The sequence below is a fragment of the Rhinatrema bivittatum genome, chromosome 3 (assembly GCF_901001135.1).
Source record: "Rhinatrema bivittatum chromosome 3, aRhiBiv1.1, whole genome shotgun sequence".
In the NCBI taxonomy this organism is placed as follows: domain Eukaryota; kingdom Metazoa; phylum Chordata; class Amphibia; order Gymnophiona; family Rhinatrematidae; genus Rhinatrema; species Rhinatrema bivittatum.
In genome coordinates, this window is record NC_042617.1 from 515651827 (window position 1) to 515677124 (window position 25298).

General features: G+C 43.6%; 1 protein-coding gene across 3 annotated transcripts in view; it reads right to left on the bottom strand.

The window, feature by feature from the left end:
* Positions 1–35: 35 nt before the first annotated feature.
* LOC115088192 overlaps positions 36–25298 on the bottom strand; it is an 83216-nt gene continuing 57953 nt past the window's right edge. For all 3 annotated transcript variants that reach the window (XM_029596216.1, XM_029596218.1, XM_029596217.1), the window contains 2 exons: positions 12489–12973; positions 36–1284 (listed from right to left, as the gene is read on the bottom strand). In XM_029596216.1, coding sequence (XP_029452076.1) covers positions 1137–1284; positions 12489–12973 — 633 coding nt within the window. In that variant the 3' untranslated portion in view covers positions 36–1136. The remainder of the gene's footprint in view (positions 1285–12488; positions 12974–25298) is intronic.

Consider the following 25298-nt stretch of genomic DNA (forward strand, 5'->3'; position numbering starts at 1 on the left):
GAATTCTCCATACTTCCGCATGAAACGGAATTGACCCCCCACGAATACGTATCACGTACGCAACAAAAACCTTTTGCCTGCACATCCCTAATATTTAGCAACTGCTAGATAGCTAGATAAGTCTTACTTATCCAGCTATCTGCTGGTTGAATATTGGTCCCATTGTGCTTGATTTGAGGAACTCAGGTAAGGAAGCTGATACACTAATCCCCAGGATTTCCCATGGGTTAGTGGCCTCATTCACATGCAATTGAACTTGGTAAAAATCTTGTCCACAAACCTGAGATCCTGGGAATGCCGAAAAAGATAATTACACATTACTGAGGAGTAGTTATTTTTCTTGTGAATGCCAGTCCAGAAAGACATCTTTGAGCACCAGTTTTCACTGAATTCTGAGTTAATAAACTATTTTGCATTAATTCACAGCAACTCAACTGAAAATTTTAGTACATTTCTGTACATAGCAGACTATGTGCACAAGTTTAATATTTACAAAAGGAGAAAGCATGAAGTGATTTTGCAAAAAGGGGGCTTCGTGTGAGAAAACATGGAAAACACCAAAATTTCAGCTTGTTTTGCATGCTTTTTTTTATGTCACATGAAGTCCTGTTTTACAAAATCATTTTGTACATTAGTTCATCGGCTTTCTTGAGATCCAACTCATTTCACAGGTATCCAAGCTCCCAGAGGCGAAAGTGAAATGCATTAAGCTTGTTTATTAAGCTTCTCTCTCACCTTGCCACAACAGTAGTTGTCTCCATTCCTTGCTGGATAGGAAAAGAAATTAATGTAATTAACCAAGGCTGGATTTAAATTTTTGGTGCATATAGACAAAGTTCCATCTTAGTCCCCATCGAAGCTGTCCCTACAGATGGTCCTAAAGCAAGCAGAAGTAGGATCCTCTTTGGCATGGAGATTTGGCGCCTTTAAAATTTTGCATCATAAGCAGTTTCCTGTATTGCCTATTCCAGACCTGTAATAAATACATTATAACATGGTGCTACAGAATATAAAATGCAGAGAAATACCATAAACAATTTATTTCTGGGGCTTACAAAACCTATTTGAAACTGGTGTTATTTCCTCGGGTGCATGGAGCTTGTCATTGCAGGTGGACTTTGTTCTGACTCAAGATTTCACATGCTCCTGTAGGTGAGGAGAGTGGATTTTTCTATATGTCGGGTCAGCACCCTATCCACGTCCTGTGAGGCAGTGTCTATCTGTTCAGCAATGCGGCTGGTCATTTTTAGCAAATGATCCATCATCAGAAAGTCTTTTCTCAGCCTAGGCAGAGAGGAAAAAGAACACAATGGCCTCATTAAGAAAGAGGTTTGACAGATCGTTACAGCTAAGTATCATAGATGTTTTATTTTTACAATTAGTTTTTATTCCCAGGATGAAGTGTTTACAAGTATGCACTGGCCTGCAGTTAAGATGAACATCTGCAATGCTCCATGTTGTATTGGTGAATCTGTTGGTTCGCATTTAGGAGTAGATGTATTAAAGAGCAATAAGAATATTCAAATATTCTTATTTGGCCAAACGTCTTATTAAATCAGGGATATTTTTACCCTATTTAATAAAAATTAGCTGACCAATATTATTGTGTCTAGAAAAGTGTTTTTTTGCGTAGCTAATTTGATCCTGAAAGCAAACAAAATGTGATAAAATATGTTGCATTTAATTTGTTTTATTCCCACAGTTAGGGAATAGCCACAGGAAAATTTAAGGGAAGAAGAAGAGGCAGGAGGAAGGATGCAAGGACTTCAGTGTGTTCTTTGCCTCCTCTCTATCTGAGTTTTACTGTGCGCTGTATGACTGCTACTCTTGATGTTTTTATCTTTGACCCAGAACTCCTATGTGCTCAGCTTCTCTAATATCTGTAAATCTTCTTTTTAAAACTTAGCTTTAAATGCTTTTAATGCAATACATCAATTAGCAAAGACACAAGTGCATACTATAACGAGAAATATGGTTTTAGGGGTGATTTTGATACATACAAAATGACAAATTCTGTTGTCTCTGCTGGGGATGAAGGGCAAGTGATGCAGGGATGGTGCCCTTTTGTGTGACAGATGAGGCTCCAATGCTCTTAGCTTTGCTGCTGGGCAGAAAAGGGCTGTGTGGCTATAAATACCGATGCAGGGGTTGAGACCTGTATGGTGTTTGTAAGGTGAAGGTGTGTGGCTGAGATACAAGAAATAGATAAACTATTGAGAATCTGCTGGGTACCTGGGTACCTGGAGACAGGATGCTGGGCTCGATATTCCTGGGTCTGACCCAGCATGGCACTTCTTAATGTTAAGGTCCTGTGAAAGCTGTCCTATTGTATTCTATGATTACTTACTGCACTGGTACATTCTTGCACCAGCAGGAGTTGATTGCCAATTGTTTGCTCTTTTGGTTTTGTATTGAGTTTGTTCCATTCTTGGAGTCACTCTGGAGAGAGCTCGCTGACTGAAATGTTAAGTGGACAGCATGCTGGCTTGGTGGATTCAACTTCCTGTAGAGCGTTTATGAGCTCTAGGGAGGTTGTGCCTGCTTATTCAGCTGGATTCCTCCTGATTTGGAAGTTTGCATTATAACATCCTGCATTGAGTAACAGGGTTGTGCACGTGCCTATTACTGGTGAACCTCAGCAAATGAAAGCAGAATGCCCGAGTCGGTAGAGTTTAGTACCAGGGCTAACTAATATCCTTCCAGTGTTCCAGCCGTACAGAATTCAGCAAATGATTGAATAATAGTATCTCTGTGAAAATGAACAACTTAGTTGGACTCAACTGAAGCATCCCATGTATTTACTGAAGCAGATGTAAATGCAAAGTAAGGTGACAAGCAGCAGGAAGGAGAACATCTGGGATCCAGGCTCTTAAATTGCAAGCTCCATAGAAGACAGAGGCAGTGCAGGCTACGCTATCATAGATAGGACAGCTCTGAGTGAAAGATGGAAAAAAAATGCATAGATAGGCAAAAGTGTATTTATTTTTACATTTAGACTGGCTTTGAACAGCAGCAGTTCTTCAGACACTACAGATTACTTAATCATTGATGTGTGTTTTCCTAATAATAAAAATATTTTTTTTGTTTGTGCATGTGTGAGAATAGTAGGGATTTTCCCATTGAATCCTATGAAATCTATGAAATTAGTGATGGATAGAGTGTGCAAATGAGTGGTGTGGAGATTAAAGTGTGGGCAGACATTTTTGCCTTTGTGTCCTCAGTTTGCACTGATGTCACAGCCCATGAATTCTCAGTGCAGTTTCGTCACCTTATTTCTGTAAGGGACTGATGTCACATGAGTGGTCTTGCGTGTCCAAAAAGGGCTATCCAGGCTCATGAATATTATAATGATACAGCAAATGCATTCTGTGACTTGCAACTGGACATATTCCAAATGCTTCATTATAGCCCACTTTGCTATTCTTTGACCTTTTGTGCAGCCTCTGATCCAGCATTGATTAGATTTTTCTAAATTCACCAGCCTTTCCAAATAGCTTTTTGATATGGCCTCTTTTCCAAGTTCAAAACTGGGGAATTGAGAGCTCCTTGAGGCCATTTTTAAGGGGATGTTAGATACCTAATTTTGAGAGTTAGGACCCAGCTTGGAACTTTGGAAAATTTACTAGGGCTAAATTCTTAAATTTAGGGTCCTACTTTCACTTGGATCCTAAATTTAGGAGGGTAAAAGGTAGGTGGCTGGGGAGACAGAGATAAGGCAAGGAAAAACATTAGGTGCTTAGCACTGATTTTCAGCATTAGGCACCTAACCTAGAAGCTTAAATCTAGGCATATGAATAGGTTTTAGGTGCCTAAAGTTAGATGAATTCTCAGCCAAAAGGATAGACACCAAAGTGTGATTGAAAAAGACATGCAAATTAGGAGCCTTACCTACATACCCAAATTTAGAAGCTTCAGTTTTTTTATGCATATCGGCTTCATTGTTTTTAATTTCCTACACAGACTAGCTTTTACTTATTTCTCTGATCTTATTTCTATTCCTCATCCTTCCTATCACCACTGCTCAATTTGCTGCTGTTTTCTCTCACTATCCCAACATATAATCTAGTCACAGTTGGTGGTAGATCTTTCTCTATTGCTACACGCTCTCTGTTTGGAATTACTTGTTACTGTGTCTTCACCTCACTAGCACTTGCTTTCTTAAAATCCTGTCTTAACCCATTAATGCCCAAATCTTACGTGATGAAGCAATTTTGGTTTAGCTTAAAGTTTGAAACTCATGACATGAGAGGATCACTTGACTGAACAAATTTTTTTAATATTTGTCACGTACCCAAGATGGTGCTTCGTTCCCATTTGGGAACAATGGGCACATATGGTACTATGTTCCCATTTGGGAACAACACTGTTTTAATTATGAACTAATGACATTAAAATCATAGACTCAAGTATTTTAAGCAGTTTTGACAGAAAACTATCTAGTAACCACAGAAAACCATTTAATTAACTATGGGAAACTATTTAGTAACTGTGTTCTCAATCAGCAGAGTTTGCTAACTGGCTCTGGGCTATGATACTGCTGTTCGCAATGAAGATGAAGCGGAACCCTGCACTTGGAGCACACTAGGCGGGAGTTTTTCTTGCACATCCTACATCTTCCTTGTTTCTCTGATGGAGTAAGGTGATGATTATGACCATCAAACCTCACATCGCTGACTGGTCTACTGAAAGGTCCAGATGTCGATGGTGTGCGATGTTCTAAACGCTGAAGCAGGGTGCGAACAATGTACCGACGAAATTCCAGGTGATCAAATTTACCTCCTACTTCAACATGAAGACGCCAAGCTGCAACAACTGCCATGTTGATGCCGTTGACAAATAGAGGCCACCCCCATTTCTTTGAACGAAACATTGGACGGTAGTTTGCCATAAATCTGTCCAGTATGTCCACTCCTCCCATATGGGTATTGTATAAGCCAATTACCGTTGGCTGTGGAAGGTCAACTGGACACTTTCTGGCATTGCTCCACCTTCTTGCTTTTCCCAGTGGTTCTAATTTGTTGTAGTTTGAAGCTACAATAACACACTGGTTGTCATGCCATTTCACAGCCAAGACATGTCCGTCGCATACGGCATCAAAGCAGCCTCTTTCCTTCTTTTTCATTTGGCTTGTCTCCATCAACCTATTTTCGTGAACAGTTCCAGTGGCCTTGATGTTTTGCTTTTGCAGTGCCAGAAGAAGATCATATGAAGTGAAGAAGTTATCAAAGAATACCTCATGGCATAATGGATTTTCTATGCAGCTCAGTAATGATGTCACAACACGATGACCTAGCCCAAAACTTTGATTCTGACCATCCTGTTCGCAGTTGGTCTTTCCACAATAAACATCAACATTGAAAGGATAACCTTTTGATGAGGCCAAATCACTTAAATATAAGGATGTTCCCAAATGGGAACATAGTCGCAGTTGTGCCCATTGTTCCCATTTGGGAACATCACTGAATCGATGCATTTTACATATCTATAAACATTTTCAATTTTAAAATAAATAAAATCAAAATGATAACTAAATACTTTTGTATAGTTTTGCAGCAAAATTTGTAAAAAATATTTTATTCTTTCCTGCAGAAGAACTTTTTAACCAAAAACACATGTGGCTGTTGTAAAAGGTCAACTTTCAAGATGGCTGCCGCAAACACAGAGTGACTAAATATTAGAGATGTGAATCGTGTGCCAGATCGTTTTAACGATCAGATTCGGCTGCGGGGGGGCTCGAATCTGATCGTTAAGATATGTGAATTGGAATCGTTTCCGATTCCAATTCACATTTTTTTAGGAGGCCCGCACCGCAAAAAAACCCCAACACATCCGACCCTTTAAATCGACCTCCCGACCTGACCCATCGCTAATTATTTTTTTACGGAGGCCCGCGCCGCAAAAAAAAACAAAAAACACATCCGACCCTTTAAATCGACCCCCCCCCTCCCAACCCGACCCATCGCTAATTATTTTTTTACGGAGGTCCGCGCCGCAAAAAACCCAAAAAAAAAACATCTGACCCCTTAAATCGACCCCCCCCCTCCCGACCCGACCCATCGCTAATTATTTTTTTACGGAGGCCCGCGCCGCAAAAAAAACAAAAAAACCCATCCGACCATTTAAATCAACCCACCCCCCCTCCCGACCCGACCTGACCCATCGCTATTTTTTTTTTTACGGAGGCCCGCGCCGCAAAAAAAAAACAAAACCCATTTGACCCTTTAAATCGACCCCCCCCCTTCCGACCCCCCCAAAACCTTTTAAAGTTACCTGGTGGTCCAGGGGGGCCTCGGGAGACCTCGGGGAGAGATCTCCTTGACTGCAAGAGCAGTCAAGGAGATAGGGAGCATATACTCACTATGTCATCAACCTGCTGGCCTGCACATAACATTGCAACCTAAGAAACCGAGAGTATCTGGATGGAGAGCAAGGAGAGATGGAGCAGAACCTGGGGAAATGGAGAATAACCAAAGGGAAAGGAGGAGAGAGGGAGAGAGAGAGAGAGATTGAAATCCAAGGGCAGGTGGAAATGAAACTGAGAGGAACATGAAAGTGAGGAAGGAGAGATGGAGCAGAACTTGGGGAGATAGAATGGCTGCATTAAGAGAAATGGTGCCGGTGGCCCTTTGCCCTTATCATATGACAGGGCAAAGGTAGCGCCGGCGCCATTTTGATTCCTGGGACCCGACGTCATGAGTGCAGGAGATCGCTCCCAGATCCCCGCTGGACCCCCAGGGACTTTTGGCCAGCTTGGGGGGGCCTCCAAAATGGCACCGGCGCTACCTTTGCCCTGTCATATGGTAAGGGCAAAGGGCCACCGGCGCCATTTCTCTTAACGCAGCCATGGCCCGAGAGTGGGAGATCGCGCCGGGACCCCCCCACTGGACCCCAGGTAATTTAAAACATTTTGGGGGGGTTCGGGAGGGTGGGGGATTTCTTTTATGGGTCGGGGTGGATTTTAGGGTTGTTTTGATGTGCCGGTTTTCCCGCCCTCCCCCCCTCCCCCGATTTACGATTTTTGACGATAAATCGGGGGGAATTGTTATTGTGTCGCGGCTCTAACGATTTTTGACGATTTAAAATATATCTGACGATTGTTTTAAATCATCAAAAAACGATTCACATCCCTAGTGACCAGTACTAAACAAAGTACTTAAGATGAGGTCGCACCATGGAGCAATACAGAGGCATTATGATATTCTCTGATTTATTCTCCATTACTTTCCTACTAATTCCTAGCATGCTATTTGCTTTCTTGGCTGCTGCTGCTGCACACTGAGCAGAAGACTTCAATGTATTATCAACAATGACACCTAGATCCTTTTTCTGAATGGTGACTCTTAATGTGGGAAACAACAATCCAAGGGAAAAGTGCAGTATTATTATCAAGTAGATCCACACAATGAGTTCATATGTATAATTTTATATTTTGAATAAATGCAGCAACTCCATGATTTAAAGATTATCAGTGGTACAAGTTTTAAACAAAGTGGAACCATGCATTATGTAGCTGTAATTTGTGATACTCTTCCCTAAGGGGCGGATTTTCAGAGCCCTGCTCGCATAAATCTGCCCAAAACCGGGCGGATTTACGCGAGCAGGGCCCTGCGCGCCGGGAAGCCTATTTTACATAGGCCTCCCGGCGCGCACAGAGCGCCGGGACTCGCGTAAGTCCCGGGGTTCTCGGAGGGGGCGTGTCGGGGGCGTGTCGGGGGTGGGCCCGGTCGTCGCGGCGTTTCGGGGGCGTGTCGGCAGCGTTTTGGGGGCGGGTACAGGGGCGTGGCTACGGCCCGGGGCGTGGCCGCGCCCTCCGTACCCGCCCCCAGGTCGCGGCCCGGCGCGCAGGAGTCCCGCTCGCGCGCGGGGATTTACGCCTCCCTCCGGGAGGCGTAAATCCCCCGACAAAGGTAGGATGGGGGTTTAGACAGGGCCGGGCGGGTGGGTTAGGTAGGGGAAGGGAGGGGAAGGTGAGGGGAGGGCAAAGGAAAGTTCCCTTCTAGGCCGCTCCGATTTCGGAGCGGCCTAGGAGGGAACGGGGGTAGGCTGCGCGGCTCGGCGCGCGCAGGCTATACGAAATCGATAGCCTTGCGCGCGCCGATCCAGGATTTTAGCCGATACGGGCGACTACGCGCGTATCTACTAAAATCCAGCGTACTTTTGTTTGCGCCTGGAGCGCAAACAAAAGTAGGCTATTCGCGCTCGTCTGAAAATCTACCCCTAAGTGCATAATTTTGCACTTGTCCACATTAAATTTCATGTTCTATTTGCATGCCCAGTCTCCCAGTTTTGCAAGGTCCTCTTGCAATTTCTCACAATCCTGTGATTTAACAACTCTGAATAATTTTGTGTCATCAGCAAATTTGCCCACCTCACTCATTGCTTCCATTTCCAAGTCATTTATAAATATATTAAAATGCAGTGGTCACAGAATAGATTCTTGGGACACTCCATTATTCACCTTTCTCCACTGGGAAAATTTATCATTTATCCCTACTCTCTGTTTTCTATCTTTTAACCAGTTCACAATCCGCAATAGGATACTGCCCTCTATCCCATGAAATTTGAATTTCCTAAGAAGTCTCTCATGAGGGACTTTGCCAAATACTTTCTGGAAATCCATAGAAACATAGAAATGACGGCAGAAGAAGACCAAACGGCCCATCCAGTCTGCCCAGTAAGCTTTCAGACTTATTTTTTTTCTCATACTTACCTGTTACTCTTGGCCTTTATTAGTAACTTTTTGGTTCTATTTACCTTCTACCCCCGCCATTGATATAGGGAGCAGTGCTGGAGCAGCATCTAAGTGAAGTATCTAGCTTAATTGGTTAGGGGTAGTAACCGCCGTGATAAGCAAGCGACTCCCACGCTTATTTGTTTACCAAGCCTGTGCAATTCAGTCCTTGTTGGTTGTTGTCTGAATATAAATCCTCTTTTGTTCATTCCCCCTGCCATTGAAGCAGAGAGCTATGCTGGATCAGGCTTATTTGGTTTGGGGTAGTAACCGCTGTAACAAGCAAGCTACTCCCCCGCTTTTTTGTGAATGCAAATCCTTTTTTCCACATTTCCTCTTGCCGTTGAATCATAGAGCAATTTGGAGTCGCATTAACCATGTGTATGTTTATTGAGTAAGGGTATTAATCTCCAGGTAGTAGCTGTCATTCCCGCAAGCCACCCCCATGCCTCTTCTCTTCATTCACATGCTCTAGACCCTATTACCAGCTCAGTCTCTTATTTATGGACATCTGAGCTCACTCTGTTGCCCAGGGTTAGGGCAAGTATTAGGGATGTACATTCATCTGAAAGGAATGTGTTTTTCAGAACAAAAAAAAGCCACATTTAGGTTTGTTCCATTCGGAGCAAAGCAAATTGCCAGGGCCTCCATAAGGAAGGCAAATTTTCATTTGCCTTTGTTTTCAGCGGTCTGTGCAAGCTGTTCATAACTGCACCTAGAAAAAAAATGCTTGGCGCTTGCACAATTACCAGTTTTGCGCACATACCGTCCAATGGGTGGGCACAAAGTGTTTTTTTTCTGTGTGCCACTCTGGAACTATGCACATGAATTTCTGAACATGGAAAGAAAACCAAAAAAATGAAATAAAAATGAAAACAAATGACAATCCCCATCAAAGCAAGATGAAATGAAAATCTTTGGCCTGCACATCCCTATCAAAAATGCACATGCGAAATCCATTCTCCTTGAATTCTGAATAAGCAAATCCTCCCAGCACTTAACTCATCCTTTCAAAATTTCCCAAGGTAATTCTTTATGCATTAAAATTGGGAAAGGAATTGCTTGTTTATTCAAGATATCAGCTGCTTACCCGATTTGTTCACCTAAGATAGTTCCTATTTTATCTCTGTCACAATGGTCTAAACTGTATTGTATGCATTTTATTTAATAAAAGGGAGCGTTATTTTTAAATTTCTCACATAACCTGTGCTACAAATTTGCATGAGTGAACTTATGCATGTATGTTTGTTGCATTGGAAATTATCCCACCAAATCTACCCTGCAAAGTTGCCCCTGCTATTTGGTGCACACAAACTTTTCCTGAAAATGTACTCGTATACCTATTTATTTATTTTTATATACTGTTTATAATTGAAGGTTCTTTTTTTTTTTTGGGGGGGGGGGGGGGACTTTACAATTCATATATATAAATTTGTTTACACACAAAAATAAAATTCAGCCTAAAATAAACAACTGTATTATTAGCATACAGAGTATGCATGTACTACACCTCTAGTAATAGGGATGTGAATCGTTTTCCATATCGTCTTAACGATAGAAATCGTGTGGCAGGGCTAACTCGAGTTAGTGCGCACTAACTGGGAGTTAGTGCGCACTAACTGAAAATGATACAATTTGACACTTTTCAGGTCAGTTTAGGTCAGTTTAGGAATGAATATGTATTCCTATTGGCTGCCCTCTTATTTATTCATGTTACCAAGCTTCCTACTGACAGTATATGGGGGATGGGAAATGGAAACAGTTGGTAGCTTGACAAAACAAGTAATGTGATCAGTCAATGTGACTAGAACTTGTGCCCTAACCCTGATACCAGGGGTATTGTGATCTTCCTGCACACAGTGCCCTATCCCTATTAATACCAGGAGTGTTGTGATCTTCCTGCACACAGTGCCCTATCCCTAATACCAGGGGTGTTGTGATCTTCCTGCACACAGTGCCCTATTCCTGATACTGGGGGTGTTGTGATCTTCCTGCACACAGTGCCCTATTCCTGATACCGGGGGTGTTGTGATCTTCTTGCACACATCCCGGTATCAGGGATAGGGCACTGCGTGCAGGAAGATCACAACACTCCTGGTATTAATAGGGATAGGGCACTGCATGCAGGAAGATCACAACACTCCTGGTATTAATAGGGATAGGGCACTGCATGCAGGAAGATCACAACACCCCTGGTATCAGGGATAGGGCACTGTGTGCAGGAAGATCACAATACCCCGGAGGAGTGAGGGTCAGGCAGCTCCCCCCTGTCTGTGAAGCCAGCCTCTCACTAGTAATGCAGGGAGGGAGCTGTCTCAGACTTCACCATCCTCCCCCCCCCCCTCACCCACACACCATTCACTAGCTGGGACATGGGGGAAGTCAGGAGTGAGGGTCAGGCAGCTCCCCCCTGTCTGTGAAGCCAGCCTCTCACTAGTAATGCAGGGAGGGAGCTGTCTCAGACTTCACCATCCTCCCCCCCCCTCACCCACACACCATTCACTAGCTGGGACATGGGGGAAGTCAGGAGTGAGGGTCAGGCAGCTCCCCCCTGTCTGTGAAGCCAGCCTCTCACTAGTAATGCAGGGAGGGAGCTGTCTCAGACTGGTATCAGGGTTAGGGCACTGTGTGCAGGAAGATCACAACACTCCTGGTATTAATAGGGATAGGGCACTGTAAGAGATGACTGTAGTAGATTGAATAAAGATCTGATGTTTCTGCTCTCCTCACACCAAACAAAAACAACACACAAGCAGAGAAGCCCTTCTTACAAAGCTGAGCTAGTGAGTTAAGTAGGAGGAAAAGTAAACATACTTGTGCCAGTGTGGCTACTTAAAAAATACACTTACCAACAATCAATTACATATATTTGAACTGTGTACAGTTCCAGCCAGGACCACCTTTCTAAAATGCACAGTGATTGGCAAATTCAACATGCACTAGCATTTCAGGTGCCTGCTAACAAAAATAATAAACAAACAAGTTCTAGTCACGTGAGTGCTGATCATTACATTACTTTTTTTGTCAAGCTTCCAACTGTTTCCATTTCACATCCCCCCAACCATTACCTCAGTATTAGCCTTGGTAACATCAATAGATAAGAGCACAGCCAGCCAATAGGAATACATACATACATATTCATTCCTAAGTGACCTTTACTGACCTGGGAAGTGTGAACACTTTGTTTCATTTTCTGTTGGTGTTCGTTAGTTTCCAGTTCCATTTCCCATCCCCCCAACCATCACCTCAGTGGTAACCTTGGTAACATCAATAGATAAGAGGGCAGCCAGCCAATAGGAACACATATTCATTCCTAACTGACCTTCAGTGACCTGGAAAGTGTTTATTTGTATCATTTTCAGTTAGTGCGCACTAAATCGAGTTAGTGCGCACTAACGGGGAGTTAGTGCGCACTAACTCGAGTTAGTGCGCACTAACACGATTTAACGATTTTTAACGATAAATCGTTAGAATTTCTATTGTATCGTGTTTTATAACGATTTAAGACGATATAAACATTATCGGACGATAATTTTAATCGTTGAAAAACGATTCACATCCCTATCTAGTAATGCCTCCATTCAGTCTGGGTAAACTTATGTGCAAACAGTACATAATGCTTGTAAAGATTACCTGAATATTGGGCAGATAATTTTGTAAAAGGCCAGTTCTGTACCTAAAACAATGTTTTGCCTGCAGAAGTCCCCTTGAAAATTATCCCCTAAGTATTTTAGCAACTAATGTGAAATATGCTTACTTCTTTTTTTCCTCTGAAGTGTCAGGATTGTCATCTTCCATTTTTGTGTGGAAATCATGTATGACCTTATTTAAGTTCTTGTAGAATTCCTGGTTGTCCTCTCTGATGCCTGTGAGGGCTTCTGAAATGATATCTTGGTAGCTGAGCAGCCCCGCCTCTGAGCTGATAGTATATTGGAGGCTCTGTATGATCCTGTTTGTGTCCTGGATAAGGTCCTTGAGATATGCCAGTTCTTCCTGGGATGCAGGTGGTTCATCTTTACCTTTGCAACATGCTGAAGGCCCTGGTGTGAAAAATGTGAGACTGCAATCCATTGAGTTCGATGAATGACTCTTAGATTCCTGAGTTCTGACCATCATCTCTTCTGCAATAAACCCTGATCCTGTATCCACCGGAATTTCTTCCCCACTCTGAGCCAAACTGATGGATACTAAAAGACTCAGTCCCAGCACTGTACACAATATCCAAAGCAGCATCATTGTAAACTGGAAAAAAAAAAAGACAAATTAGCACTTTCTAAATGCATATCCTTGACTTGTTTTCAAAATAGTGTGGCCGATCCTTCAGTCAGCCACTAGATGGCGCTAGATTCCTTCCTATTCGTAATAACAGTTTAGTAGGATTTTCAATTCCATTTCAGTCTCTCCAATGATTGGCTATCCCTAGGGCACCAGGGGATGTTAATGGTATAGAAAGCGTGGTCATTTTGAGTTGGCTCTTGGAGAAATAAGAGCTATTTTCCTTTCCCCTGCTGAGTTTGGGCTCACAAACCCAATTTGGTATTTTTCCTGAGATCAGAGGGGATACTTCATCGGCACACTCCCTTTCTGAGAGGGTCTGCCTCAGTTTTGGAAGAGAGAGAGAGAGTTTTGAATATTTTGGTCAGGTTTGGGATAATTTTTTCTTATTCTGGGGAACACCCTGTATCCTTTGGAGAGGGGCAACCCCTCTAATCGAGAGAGTAGGGGCTGGAGACCTGTGAGCTAATCCTCTAGTCCCTAGAGGAAGCAAGACCAGTGACAGCATAACCCAACATGGGATTTTTGGCCAAAGTAATTTGGATTCTTCCCCTTTTTTTGTTTGTGTAGAGATTTTTTCCCACCTGGAGTCAGGAGATTTGAGAACTTTGTTCAAGACTGGAAACATCAGAGTTCCCCCCCCCCCCCCCCAAGAGAAATCACACAGAATTGAAAGTCAGTGCAGGATGGAACTTCAAGATCTGGAGACTTCCAATTGGATCTCCACACCAAAGGGACCAGGACATAGGCTGTGGGCAAGAGACAGAACGTTGGACTCAGGAAGGATTTTGGCGTTCCCAATAGGATTCCCCTAATTCCGGGGCTGTTTGTTCAATGATGAGGAAAAAGGGGCAAGCTTGCCCCCAGGAACTAGAAAGATGGATACAAGAACCCCAGGAGAGACTATGTAATAGTTCTAATGTACAGTTTCAGTTGTGGAAAGTATACTGGATTATGACTAATGTTTTGGAAGTAATCAGTAAATTACATTTGAACTCCCAGTCTGTGTCCAGCCTGTCTGTCCTTGAGGAAAATACAATTATGAGAGAGATGTACATACGTAAGGAGAAACATTCCATCACCTGGGCCAAGAAGAATTTCCTTCCCTCCACCCTCACAATAAAAACTACCCCACTGGGATCTGCAGAGAGAGGGAATATGATAGAAAGAGTAGCCCTGAAGATTATAAACTTTTATTGTCCTAGAGGAAAAAATAAACTCCCGAACAAAGGATTACAATCATTTTTTTAAACTTTAGTTTTGTAGACAGTTCATTCAAAAGAACAGAGGAACTTAAAAGACTCATGCATGAGCTCTATAAGATAAGATTTGTGGGATTTAATGTATGAGTCCCCGAACATGCTTCTATTTGCTTCCTAAGCAAACTGAAAGGAAACATCAAAATTTTGTCATAATTATTAGACAATCACAAATACTTTATCAAGCAGTCAGTGAGATAGAGCTTACCATGATGCTCACAGTCAATTTCCTCCTTGATTCAGTACTATGCAGTACAGAAGTGAAACAATTATGTGTTATGGCACCACAGGAAGGAAATAGCTGATAACATATCTAATAATCCAGGGAAAATGAGTCAGCAGTAGCATCTCTTACATCAGTGACAGAAAGGTTAGTACAGACAGTAAAATCTAAATAACAAAGGCGACGATTCCACCATTGTGCAGCCAGAAAGAAGGCTAAGATGAATAGTTAATCAGGAAGGTGAATAAATTAAAATACTTGCTATTCATAGTTGGAACACAGGGTGCCTGGGAGGTGCAATAGGGGTGAATAGGGTGAAATGAGGCAGTTCAGGCATTCCTAGTCCAAGCCCTGGAATATATTAGCTGCCTCATTTTTCTCTTTGAGGCCAATGTACAAGCCATAACATATTTTCACAAAAGGGGACTTATGCATGCTAAATTGCAAACGGCCAAAATATGCAAAAACACCAGTGTGTTTTTGGCTTTTACATATTTTAACAAAGTATAGAGCCAATTTGCGCAAAGGTTTGAAATTTACCCCTTTCACAAGTAGTAAAATTTCATGTGTAGCTGTTACATATTAAAAGTTTACTAAAATTTTGCATTGATAAGTAGTTGTGCTATACTACCATGCAAAACAGCTCATTAATGCAGGAATCAGTGAAAACGTCACTGGTAGGTTTTCAGAGAAAGAACTACATCTCAATAAGATGAAGTAATCTTGTTCAACCAGGTCCAGTAGCATAGCTTTTTGCAAAAGCTTGCTATGGAGCTCATTTGCATCTGTAGCAAACCTTTGGTGAAATGGGCCACTAATCTGTGGGAAGTTCTGCAGGTTAGTGTGTTGGCTTCATTATTTTTTATTGGACATGCAATGTCATTTTGATATCAGTTCCTTACAGAAAAAAAGTGGGGAACCATACTGAGTATGCTTAGATTATGATATCAGTAGTAATATTATGACTCAATAATAGCCAAAAATAAGAAACAATAAAAAATAATAAAGATTTGGCTATGACATGTCTGCCTTGTTACGTCATTTTTCTTATAAGGATTACTCACTCTGAAATACCCCCTGTGTTGTCAAAATGGCCGCCTATGTGATGTCATTGCCCGTTTATGGCTATTCAATCACTCTACTCTATTTACCTTGACATCCCCCAGTTTTTCAAAATGGCCGCCATCGTGACGTCATTGCCCCTTCATGGTATTTCAATCAATGCAAGAAATCCCCTAGAAATGTCATTTTCCATATATGGTCACCACCATGTTTGGGGGTGACACACGTCATTTCCTGCCGGCTTCGGTTTCAGTTGGAGGATTCTCCTTTAAATCCGGCGTTTTTGTCCGCATCCCTCCTGTCATTTAGCGGCACAAACCACTGTGAGGCTGCACTTTCATTGTGCACGTAAGTACTTCATATCCACAAGGTTTTCGTTTTTATGCCGGCACTTTTTTGATAAACAATAAGAAGGTTGGGCATTCATTGTCATTTTTGTTTTCAGCGATATCACACAAGCGGTCCCGTAGCTTCTTAGACTGACCGCATTCGACTGGTACTGTAAGTTTTTACCCTTCAGTCTGTTAGTCAATTGTTGTTGCATTAGCCTGTACAGGCATTTTTAAGAACTCTCTTGTATTTCCATACAGAATTATCAAGTCAGTATATCACCACCTGGAGGGTCCCTTGGAAGGAGTCAGATACTCCGAAACACCGCAGTGTCAGAGCATGCACTTCAGGACTGTATATACTATCCTATCATTGGTGGAATAAGATAAGTGCAAGTATAGTAGTAATTCACACAGTGCCTGCACCTGTTTGTTCTCCAGCAACCTATGATTAGACAAGCCCAGTGTCTCACGGGCTTGATGATATAAGCCATAGAGTTCACAGTGGCGATATATGACGGTTGCTAGACTCCATCGCATATTGAGTTCGTTTCTATAGCCAAATCTTTATTATTTTAGATTATGATATCAGCACAATCTGAAGGCAAGAAACAAAAAAACCTTCCTGCACTCCTATCTCCACACTGACATATTTGCATATTTCCTAGTGTGTAGACAGATGGACTCAGGACCTGTAGCTTTATGCTCCCCTGCCAGCAGATGGAGGTGGAGCAAGCTGACATCACAGTATATGTAACTCTTCAGTGACCCCAGCCTGTCAGTATTCTCCGTCTCCAGCAAATGGTGGACATACATCTCCCTATGGGGATTACTTTGAGCTTTTTGAAAGGAGAAATTTGAAATTCTAAATTCAGGAAAAGAAAGCCCTGCTCTCCTGCGGTAATACCTAAAGATTGCTCCCCCAGTTGAGAATTCCTGAGGTGATTTCGGTAGTCCCTCAGAGGTCTGCCTTGATTTGGTAGCTGGGTTTCCTGGCATGAACTTAGCTGCTAGTTCAGCTGAAAGGCACCAGGTGCAGGAGGCAAGTACGACGGTGAAGGCAGATGCCCTCTCTCCCTGCAGCTGGAGACCATCTCCGTACTCAGCCGGTAAGCACTGAGCTCAGATAAGGTTTAAAAAAAAAAGGAGAAAGTTTTATCTGAATCAGAGACAGAAGGGTTTCAGGACTTCTTCTGGTCTCTGTTTTCAGCACAGCGTACCGACATTCGTTACTGCTCCCGTTGGGGTTGGTTAACTGGGCAGCCTGGCGGGTTGAGAGGCCCTGGTGGGTTAGGCCTCATACTTAGGCTTTTCTCTTGCACGCTGCATGGTAGGCTGCAGCGGCTGTTTTTGTGCACTCTTGTGCATGTTCAGGTTGCCATCTAGAGGACGTTGGTGTACCAGTGTGTCAGCTCTGTGCACGCGTTGTACACTCGGTTATTGGGTGTGCTTTTTACGTGAACAGACTTTTTAATGTTCTTAACTTGGTGCAGAGATTGTGTGTGCGCCTTGTTGTGCTTTCTTCTAGGTGCTTATTTTTTGGGCGCATTTCATTTTTGAGTGCGAGCCGTTCCAATGCACGTATACCGCAACAATGCCGCTGGTAAGCAAGAAGCCTAAGTCTCTTCCTATTTTTATTGCCTGTCGTATTAGGACTTCTCAGCTTGACTTGGTTTCTAACCTGTGCAGCGCTGCTTAGACTCTCAGGGAGAGTTGTCTTCCTTGGATTTTGCTAAGCCTGGCTCTTCCCATTCTGATGATGGGTTGGTCATGGCCTTGACTGGGAGGATGCCATATCTTGGTTCTCCCTTGACTGACTCCTCCACTGATGAGGGCAGTTCTGTGGGACCAGCTCCAGTTCCTTCTGGGCTTGGTCTAGACCCAGCTGCTTTTTCTTGGGTGGAATCTTTTCAAGGCTTACAAGTCTTTCTTCAGGCGTAGTCCTCTGCTTCCCCCATTTCTGTTCAGTTGGACCCTCAGCTGCTGGCTCCTCCCTCTTTCAGTCCTATGCTTAAGCGCTGGGGCTCGCCTTGGCTTCCTGCAGGAGTTCCTGACAGGATTCTGGATGGCACTGATGATGAGGTTGATCTGGATTCCTTAGAAGATGGGGAAATTCTTCCAGGGCTGGAACCATATCGAACCATGTTGCAGTTCTTTCATAGAGATGAACTGCCGGCCCTGACTTACCAGACCTTGAAACAGCTGGGTGTTCCTGGTTCAGAAGCTATGTCAGAGCCGAGGAAGAATCACATTTTGGTTTCCTTACGTAAAGCCTCTTGTTTTTTCCCGGTGATGGATGCCATTCAGGAATTGATTGATCTGGAATGGGATGCCCCAGAGGCAAATTTTAAAGGGGGTCAGACATTGGAAGGCCTGTACCAACTAGATCCGGCTGTGAGAGAGCGTTTGCATTTTCCCAAAGTGGATGTTCTGGTATGTGACATGCCTAAGCGGACAACTATCCCCATAAAGGGAGGAGTGGCCTTGAAGGATGTACATGATAGAAGGATTGAGGCTGATCTTAAGAAAGCCTTTGTTTGGGAACGAACTGGAGAAACTGACCAGTAAATGGGGCAAGTTTCCGGTGCCTCGGTTGCCGGAGGATAAGAAATAGTTACAGCGCCCTTTTGGTATGAGGGGTCGTTTCCGGGGTTCCAGGCATTTTTGTCCCTACAGAGGGATAACCTTTCAGCGGACTTGGCCTTTTGGTAGGTCTCAGTCTGTTTATCCCCAGCAGCCCAAGAGAGGAATGGGCTTGGCTGTTGGATCTTCCCGAGCTTCCCAATGAAGGTTTGCTGACCCATCGTCTGGAACAGGAAATAGGGGGACGTCTCTCTCTTTTATTGGGGGTGGGTCGAGATCATGTTGGACCAATGGATCCTGGAGGTGATACATGAAGGGTATGAACTGGAATATCACAGTATTCCTCGGGATGTATTCATGGTGACCCCTAGCCACTTCCCGCAGAAGCAGGCTGTGGAGTTCATGCTTCAAAGGCTTCTCAGAATTAGGTCTGTGGTTCTGGTGCCCACGTCTTAAGAAAGTATGGGGCGATATTCCAATTATTTTGTTGTGCCAAAGGAGGAGGGCTGCTTTTGTCCTATCTTGGATGTCAAGATGGTCAACTGTCACTTGAAGGTGACTCATATTTGAATGGAAACCTTAATCTCTATTATAATGACAGTGCTGTTGGGGGAATTTATGACCTCTTTGGATCTTACTTTCATATTCCTATCCGATAGGAACATCCATGCTTTCTATGCTTTGTGGTGTTGGGGTGCCATTATCAGTTTTGGGTGCTGCCTTTTGGTCTTGCCATCACTCCCAGAACATTTTCCAAGATTATGGTGGTGGTAGCGGCGGCCTTGTGAAAAGAAGGAATCCTGGTGCCACCCGTATTTGGACAATTGGCTGATTCAAGCCAAGTCTCAGGAAAAGAGCTGCCTGGTGACACACAAATTGGTGCATTCAATATAAATCCTTGACCATAATACACAACCTCATCCATAATAACAACTCCAGGTTATCTGCTATTCTACATTTATACATTCCATGCTGAAATCTTAGGGCAAAAAGTCCCATCCCCCAAATCAACCAGACAAGTTATGACACGTGAGCGTGAATTTTCCATCGCAGGCCCAATCTTATGGAACATGTTACCCCTTGATCTCAGATTACTATCCAATAATAAAGACTTCAAAAAATCACTAAACATTACCTTTTTAAGCTAGCTTTTCCAGATCAGTGCGAAACATAATCTCTATAAGTTCAGTTCTTTTTTTTACTCACTATTATACTAATTGTTATTTCAAGTTATTTTAATTTTATTTATTGCATTATCTGGCTGTCAGTTTGTAAGTAGTTTGTAAGCAGTTTGTAAGCAGTTTCCTCAATATCTAAAGTTTTAGACTAAAGCTTGGATAAAGAATAGGATTTATTTAAGTACTGAAGATTATATCTTCCAAAGAAGTCATAAGTGTGGTTACACTGCACCGATGTTATAAGAAATTCAACAAGTTGGTTTGTTCACTGAACAAAAGAGGATAATAACATGGATGATTACATATCACCAGGTGTTTGATATTTTTAACTAGACGAAGGTGGGATAAAGTATATCTGTATTTTATTAAGAAACCCCTGAAGCAGCCCTATTATAAAAGCCCTATTATAAAAGGGCGAAACTCAGTTCAACACGGGACAAGAAAGAGTTTTCCTACCAGAAGTTTGGATCCAGAGATTGATGTCTCAAGTGCGTCAGTTGATGAACACCATATGCTCGACAGTGTGGTCCTACCTATAGGTACTTGGCTTGATGGCAGCTACCCTGGAAGTGGTGCCCTGGGCAAGGGCACATATGCGTCCTCTTCAGTGCTCTCTGCTATTGTTATGGTTTTGAGGTGTTGGAGTGGATTCGTGTGTACTGCGGAGATGGCCACTTCCACGGGGAGGAGCCCCATGAGGAACCACAGTACTAGGCTAGGCTCTATACACGCAGACACAGAATTCGTATTTATTATACAGCTTGGTGGTACTGCCCAGGGGCAGCAGCAGTGAGGTAACCCAGTAGAAGTAGTCCAGGGGTCCTGGAGACCAGGACAGGAGACCAGTCCCACGCTCAGGTAGATGGTAGGCTGTGCAAGGTTAATTACTCACTGAAGTAGATAGTTGTATTGATGAAGATCCTGGCAGGCAGAAGTAGTTGAACTGTAGGCACCAAGGTAGGGGGAGCAGGCCCTTGAGGAGCGAGTACCCGGTATCCCAGATAGGCACCTGAAAGAAAGCACAAGGGCCCCCGAGGAGCGGGTACCCAGGTTAGAGATGAATGAATGGCCTGCAAAGCCGTGAGCTGAGCCGAATCCATGGAGTTAGCAATCTGTTATGGTTTGAGATGTTGGAGTGGATTCTTGGGTACTGTGGAGATGGCCCCTCCCACGGGGAGGAGACCCATGAGGAACCGCAGTACTAGGCTAGATTCTATACACGTAGACACAGAGAATTCATATTTATTATACAGCTTGGTGGTACTGCCTAGGGGCAGCAGCAGTGAGGTAACCCAGTAGAAGTAGTCCAGGAGTCCTCAGCAGAGGAGACCAGTCCCACACTCAGGTAGATGGTAGGCTGTGCAAGGTTAGTTACTCACTGAAGTAGATAGCTGTATTGATGAAGATCCTGGCAGGCCCTTGAGGAGCGAATACCCGGTATCCTAGATTAGAGATGTGAATCATGTCCTCGATCGTCTTAACGATCGATTTCGGCTGGGAGGGGGAGGGAATCGTATTGTTGCCGTTTGTGTGTGTAAAGTATCGTCATAATCGTTAAAATCGTGAGCCGGCACACTAAAACTCCCTAAAACCCACCCCCGACCCTTTAAATTAAATCCCCCCCCCCCAAATGCCTTAAATTACCTGGTGGTCCAGCGGCACACTAAACCCCCCTAAAACCCACCCCCGCAAAATGGTGGCGGCCATAGACGAAAACAATTTGACGCAAGAGGTCGTTCCGGACCCCCGCTGGACTTTTGGCAAGTCTTGTGGGGGTCAGGAGGCCCCCCCAAGCTGGCCAAAAGTTCCTGGGGGTCCAGCGGGGGTCAAGGAGCAATTTCCTGCCGCGAATCGTTTTCCGTACGGAAAATGGCGCCGGCCATACGCGTATGGCCGGCGCCATTGTCCGTACGGAAAATGGCGCCGGCAGGAGATCGACTGCAAGAGGTCGTTCAGCGAGGTCGAGATTTCCGGACCCCCACAAGACTTGCCAAAAGTCCAGCGGGGGTCCGGAACGACCTCTTGCGTCGAATCATTTTCGTCTATGGCCGCCGCCATTTTGCGGCGGCCATTTTGAAAAATGGCACCGGCTGAAGACCTCACGATCTAGTGTGCCGGTTTTCGTGCTCTCCCCCTTCCCCCGATTTAGCCACGGACCGCCGCTACGGAGGACTCCCAGGTAATTTAATGCATTTGGGGGGGGGGTTCGGGAGGGTGGGGGATTTAATTTAAAGGGTCGGGGGTGGGTTTTAGGGGGTTTTAGTGTGCCGGTTTTCCTGCCCTCCCCCTTCCCCCAATTTACGATTTTTTGACGATAAATCGGGGGAATTGGTATTGTATCGTGGCCCTAACGATTTTTGACGATTTAAAATATATCGGACGATATTTTAAATCGTCAAAAACGATTCACATCCCTATCCTAGATAGGCACCTGAAAGAAAGCACAAGGGCCCCCGAGAAGCGGGTACCCAGGTTAGAGATGAATGACCCCGAAGGGCAGAGAGGGCTTCCAGCGGCAGCAAGGAAGCGGCAGAGCAACTTAGACCGGAGGCTTTCCAATCCTTGATAACTCAGTTTGTTAGCAAATGAAGGGCAGGCTAAATACCTGGATGGCGTGACGTCACTCGCAGGGGACGCCCCCGAGGTTCCCACCATGACATGGATAAAGACGTGGGTGGCATGCGCATGTGCACACTAGGAGGCCCTCAGGAGAAACATGGTGAACACCGTTGCTGTTGCTGTTACAGGGACGCCGGAGAGATCGGCATGTAGACGCAGCAGCAGCCAACTTCCCAAGGTTTGAGGAGAGAGAAGGAAGAAAGGTGAGGCACAGAGGTTGAAGCTGTATGAGACCGAAGGACGCAACAGCTATCAATCCAGGGGAAAAAAGGTGGGATACTCGTGTGGGGGAGTAGAGAAGCCCTATATATAGAAAACCTCCCAAACCAAAACAGTATCACTGCCAGCACTGAATCCTACTGTTGAAAAGGCAACACTGCAAATACTGGGTCTTAAAACACCAATGCACCTCCTATTAGGAAAACAGAACAAGAGAGGATACTATAGATCCCTTCACAGAAACTACCTGCTAGCAGAATACCTCACCTCTGTCACTCATGCAGAGCACACAGAGACCGTCACCAGATACACAATAAACAGACTACAAAGTATAAATAAAAATATGCTTTATGGAGCAATTGGTTCAGGAACCGACGAGAGAGGGAGCAATTTTAGATCTAATTCTCAGTGGAGCACAGGACTTGGTGAGAGAGGTAACGGTGGTGGGGCCGCTTGGCAATAGTGATCATAATATGATCAAATTTGATTTAATGACTGGAAAAGGAACAGTGTGCAAATCCAAGGCTCTCGTGCTAAACTTTCAAAAGGGAAACTTTGATAAAATGAGAAAAATTGTTAGAAAAAAACTGAAAGGAGCAGCTACAAAAGTAAAAAATGTCCAAGAGGTGTGGTCATTGTTAAAAAATACCATTCTAGAAGCACAGTCCAGATGTATTCCACACATTAAGAAAGGTGGAAAGAAGGCAAAACGATTACCGGCATGGTTAAAAGGGGAGGTGAAAGAAGCTATTTTAGCCAAAAGATCTTCATTCAAAAATTGGAAGAAGGATCCAACCGAAGAAAATAGGATAAAGCATAAACATTGGCAAGTTAAATGTAAGACATTGATAAGACAGGCTAAGAGAGAATTTGAAAAGAAGTTGGCTGTAGAGGCAAAAACTCACAGTAAAAACTTTTTTAAATATATCCGAAGCAGAAAGCCTGTGAGGGAGTCAGTTGGACCGTTAGATGATCGAGGGGTTAAAGGGGCACTTAGAGAAGATAAGGCCATCGCGGAAAGATTAAATGATTTCTTTGCTTCGGTGTTTACTGAAGAGGATGTTGGGGAGGTACCCGTAATGGAGAAGGTTTTCATGGGTAATGATTCAGATGGACTGAATCAAATCACGGTGAACCTAGAAGATGTGGTAGGCCTGATTGACAAACTGAAGAGTAGTAAATCACCTGGACCGGATGGTATACACCCCAGAGTTCTGAAGGAACTAAAAAATGAAATTTCAGACCTATTAGTAAAAATTTGTAACTTATCATTAAAATCATCCATTGTACCTGAAGACTGGAGGATAGCAAATGTAACCCCAATATTTAAAAAGGGCTCCAGGGGCGATCCGGGAAACTACAGACCGGTTAGCCTGACTTCAGTGCCAGGAAAAATAGTGGAAAGTGTTCTAAACATCAAAATCACAGAACATATAGAAAGACATGGTTTAATGGAACAAAGTCAGCATGGCTTTACCCAGGGCAAGTCTTGCCTCACAAATCTGCTTCACTTTTTTGAAGGAGTTAATAAACATGTGGATAAAGGTGAACCGGTAGATATAGTATACTTGGATTTTCAGAAGGCGTTTGACAAAGTTCCTCATGAGAGGCTTCTAGGAAAAGTAAAAAGTCATGGGATAGGTGGCGAGGTCCTTTCGTGGATTGCAAACTGGCTAAAAGACAGGAAACAGAGAGTAGGATTAAATGGGCAATTTTCTCAGTGGAAGGGAGTGGACAGTGGAGTGCCTCAGGGATCTGTATTGGGACCCTTACTGTTCAATATATTTATAAATGATCTGGAAAGAAATACGACGAGTGAGATAATCAAATTTGCAGATGACACAAAATTGTTCAGAGTAGTTAAATCACAAGCAGATTGTGATAAATTCCAGGAAGACCTTGTGAGACTGGAAAATTGGGCATCCAAATGGCAGATGAAATTTAATGTGGATAAGTGCAAGGTGATGCATATAGGGAAAAATAACCCATGCTATAATTACACAATGTTGGGTTCCATATTAGGTGCTACAACCCAAGAAAGAGATCTAGGTGTCATGGTGGATAACACATTGAAATCGTCGGTTCAGTGTGCTGCGGCAGTCAAAAAAGCAAACAGAATGTTGGGAATTATTAGAAAAGGAATGATGAATAAATCGGAAAATGTCATAATGCCTCTGTATCGCTCCATGGTGAGACCGCACCTTGAATACTGTGTACAATTCTGGTCGCCGCATCTCAAAAAAGATATAATTGCGATGGAGAAGGTACAGAGAAGGGCTACCAAAATGATAAGGGGAATGGAACAACTCCCCTATGAGGAAAGACTAAAGAGGTTAGGACTTTTCAGCTTGGAGAAGAGACGACTGAGGGGGGATATGATAGAGGTGTTTAAAATCATGAGAGGTCTAGAACGGGTAGATGTGAATCGGTTATTTACTCTTTCGGATAGTAGAAAGACTAGGGGACACTCCATGAAGTTAGCATGGGGCACATTTAAAACTAATCGGAGAAAGTTCTTTTTTACTCAACGCACAATTAAACTCTGGAATTTGTTGCCAGAGAATGTGGTTCATGCAGTTAGTATAGCTGTGTTTAAAAAAGGATTGGATAAGTTCTTGGAGGAGAAGTCCATTACCTGCTATTAAGTTCACTTAGAGAATAGCCACTGCCATTAGCAATGGTAAATTGGAATAGACTTAGTTTTTGGGTACTTGCCAGGTTCTTATGGCCTGGATTGGTCACTGTTGGAAACAGGTTGCTGGGCTTGATGGACCCTTGGTCTGACCCAGTATGGCATTTTCTTATGTTCTTATGTTCTTA